This window comes from Bidens hawaiensis, unplaced genomic scaffold (assembly GCF_021521415.1).
Source record: "Bidens hawaiensis isolate Kalapana, Puna unplaced genomic scaffold, B.hawaiensis_p1.1 tig00003022_1, whole genome shotgun sequence".
NCBI classification, from domain to species: Eukaryota; Viridiplantae; Streptophyta; class Magnoliopsida; order Asterales; family Asteraceae; genus Bidens; species Bidens hawaiensis.
In genome coordinates this window covers 2,043,373-2,045,945 of record NW_027491163.1, presented here as the reverse complement: position 1 = coordinate 2,045,945, position 2,573 = coordinate 2,043,373, and the positions used below count along the sequence as shown (strand labels likewise).

Genomic DNA, 2,573 nt, shown 5'->3' with positions numbered 1-2,573 from the left:
TGTTGAAGAATATAGATTACAGATCCATACATTAGTATTCAGCACTTCTTTTTAATTTACTTGATTTTTTTAAGTTAGGTTTCCTTCAATTTGATCACATGGTGAATTATTGATGGTGTCTTTTTTTCAATTCAGAATTTGATCGTAATTGTATTTAAGTTAATAATTTGTTATCCTCAAGGTAGTAATTCAAATTAAAAAAAAAGTAACTGTTTAAAACTTCTTTAGCGCATTTTATTTTTGAATAACTGGTTAAAACTGCTTTTATTCAGTTTCTTTGCACATTTTTAGCTTAACTGACTTAAGTTGGTTTTGCACGATCTTATTTTGCAGTTGACTAGAAAGGCTATAAATATGAACCCTCGCACAAACATACTTATCCCCATCTGGTTTCTATATGACGAATATTGGTGGCAGTGTTTCTCCAAAAATGAGTTCCAGGTATATTATACTTATTATATGAGTTCCAGGTATATTATACTTATTATATCATATTTTCTTCATTCAATTTTTATACATAACTTTGGAAAATAAATACAGGTTACTTGACAATTCTGAAGTTACAAAGCTGAGTGTACTTGATGTATCAACCCTTGATGCTACTATTAAGGTTAGAATTGTCAAGTTGTGGAAGCTACCTTCATTCAAGCATCCTAATACTACTCACGCAGTAGAATTGATCCTTATGGATGAGGAGGTGATTTTTAAAATTTTCAGTCAAGTATTTTATTATTTAATGATTTTTTAATCCTTTTCAGCTAACAATTTTATTCCTTTTCAGGATACAAAGATTCAAGCAACTGTTATGAATGCTTACTTATCCAAGCATGAAAGATTCTTGGTTGAGAAAGAATGTGTTTTAATTCAGAAGTTTGCCATTGGCGACAACCTTTGTACCTATCGATTGACAAATCATCCTCATAAACTGTTTTTGAATGATAATTCTGTTGTTAAGAGGTGCAATGATCCTGTCGGATCTTTATATGGCTTCTCATTCATTGACTTTGAAATACTTCTGAACAATTCTTTGACTCAGAATTCTGTTGTTGGTAAGTAGTAATAATAACTTATATTATGTAATTTTCATTATTATCATATAACATTATTTTACACTAACCTGCTATTTTTTCTTTATTTTGTAGATATTATCGGGTATGTTTATACCTATTTTGACATGGTTGATCACAAAACAAAAAATGGTCAACTGAAAAAGAAAATGAATCTTCAAGTTCGTGACTCAGAGCAAGTTATTTTAAATTCCCTCTTTTATAAATTTCAATGTATGTTACTTATTTACATATAAAAGTAATTGTGTATATTTTATATTATGTAGGTTACGCACTATTTTTGTTACCTTGTGGGAAAGCTTTGCTGAGAAGATGAGTGATTTCATGTCCCAAAATCCAGACGGTGTTACTACTATCATGATTTTGCAGTTTGGAAGATTCACTTATTCCAGTGGTTTTAATTTTTATAATTTTTAGTATCCATTCTTTATTCTTGCCTGCTAATAGTTTTGATAGCTCTTTATGTTACTTCCCTGTTACTTAGGGAGGGCGTATGTTTCTTCTTCCTTTCACGGAAGTACCTTGTACATCAACAATGCCATTGACGACATAAAGGCTTTTAAGATAAGGTACCATGTCTTTAATATTACATGTTTTTGTTAAATCTATTTTTAAATGTTTAAAAATGTTGGTCATTTAGTAACTAATATTTCTTTTTTCTTTATGTTTAGCATTGCCGACAAAGATTCTGATGAAACCTCAAGTCGTCGCTTGGAGGCAGCACATTATACTAACAATGTTGAAGATGATTTTTTGAGCCAGACTGTTTTTAACACCATTGAACAGGTCAACAAATCTGCTGAGGTAAGTTTGTTTGTTAATATATTGTTACTCATATTGTATTTATAGCAGATGATTATAACGAGTAAATTTTATCATGTTTTAGGTTAAATCTGTTGTTGTTATGGGCACTGTGATAACTTTCTTACTGGTTTAGACGGGTACTATAACGCCTGCAGCACTTGTAACAAAAAGGTTACAATGCAACTGAATGTAAGTGAAACCGATGATGGAACTCATGGTGTCGAGGTAAAAAAGGTTATTGAGTGCCCAACTGAGGCATGTAAGAAGAAAAGTATCAATACTGTTCTAAGGTTAGTTATTCATACTTCATTACATCCTTTGATTCCCATTTTATTGTTTTGAATAACTTAATTTTTTATATTGTTTATCATATCAGGTTACAAGTAATTTTTTTAAAATTATATTGTAGGTTTGAAGTTCCTTTAAGGGTACAAGATTGTGCCGGTGTTGTTTCTTTTATAATGTTTGATCCTGTGGCAAGGAAGTTGTTTAAAAAGTCTGCTAGAGAATTACTTGATAGAGTTGTTGAAGTTAAATTTTATGAATCTGTGATTCTGTTATTTTATTTGTCTATATATTTTTGTTTTATGTCTTTATTAATGCTTTCAATCTATGTTACAGTATGATACTCTTAACATGGTTCCTCCTGAAATGGATGAGCTGGTCGGAAAAAAAATAGCTTTCAAAATTGATATTACAAAC

General features: G+C 30.2%; 1 protein-coding gene across 1 annotated transcript; it reads left to right on the top strand.

Annotated features, from left to right (window-relative positions):
- Positions 1 to 238: 238 nt before the first annotated feature.
- On the top strand, positions 239 to 1,452 carry LOC143622073 (replication protein A 70 kDa DNA-binding subunit E-like). The gene is made up of 5 exons (XM_077093314.1): positions 239 to 441; positions 541 to 697; positions 782 to 1,049; positions 1,143 to 1,246; positions 1,334 to 1,452. Exons 1-5 carry the CDS (start codon positions 398 to 400, stop codon positions 1,373 to 1,375), a joined length of 615 nt encoding a protein of 204 aa, XP_076949429.1. The 5' UTR covers positions 239 to 397; the 3' UTR covers positions 1,376 to 1,452.
- The last annotated feature ends 1,121 nt before the right edge of the window (positions 1,453 to 2,573 follow it).

Bases quoted from the DNA above. Each gene is read 5' to 3' on its own strand.
- LOC143622073 (XM_077093314.1), top strand. From the start codon at position 398: ATGACGAATATTGGTGGCAGTGTTTCTCCAAAAATGAGTTCCAG. The intron at 442-540 runs GTATATTATACT...AAATAAATACAG, and splicing joins TCTCCAAAAATGAGTTCCAG to GTTACTTGACAATTCTGAAG. The intron at 698-781 runs GTGATTTTTAAA...ATTCCTTTTCAG, and splicing joins TGATCCTTATGGATGAGGAG to GATACAAAGATTCAAGCAAC.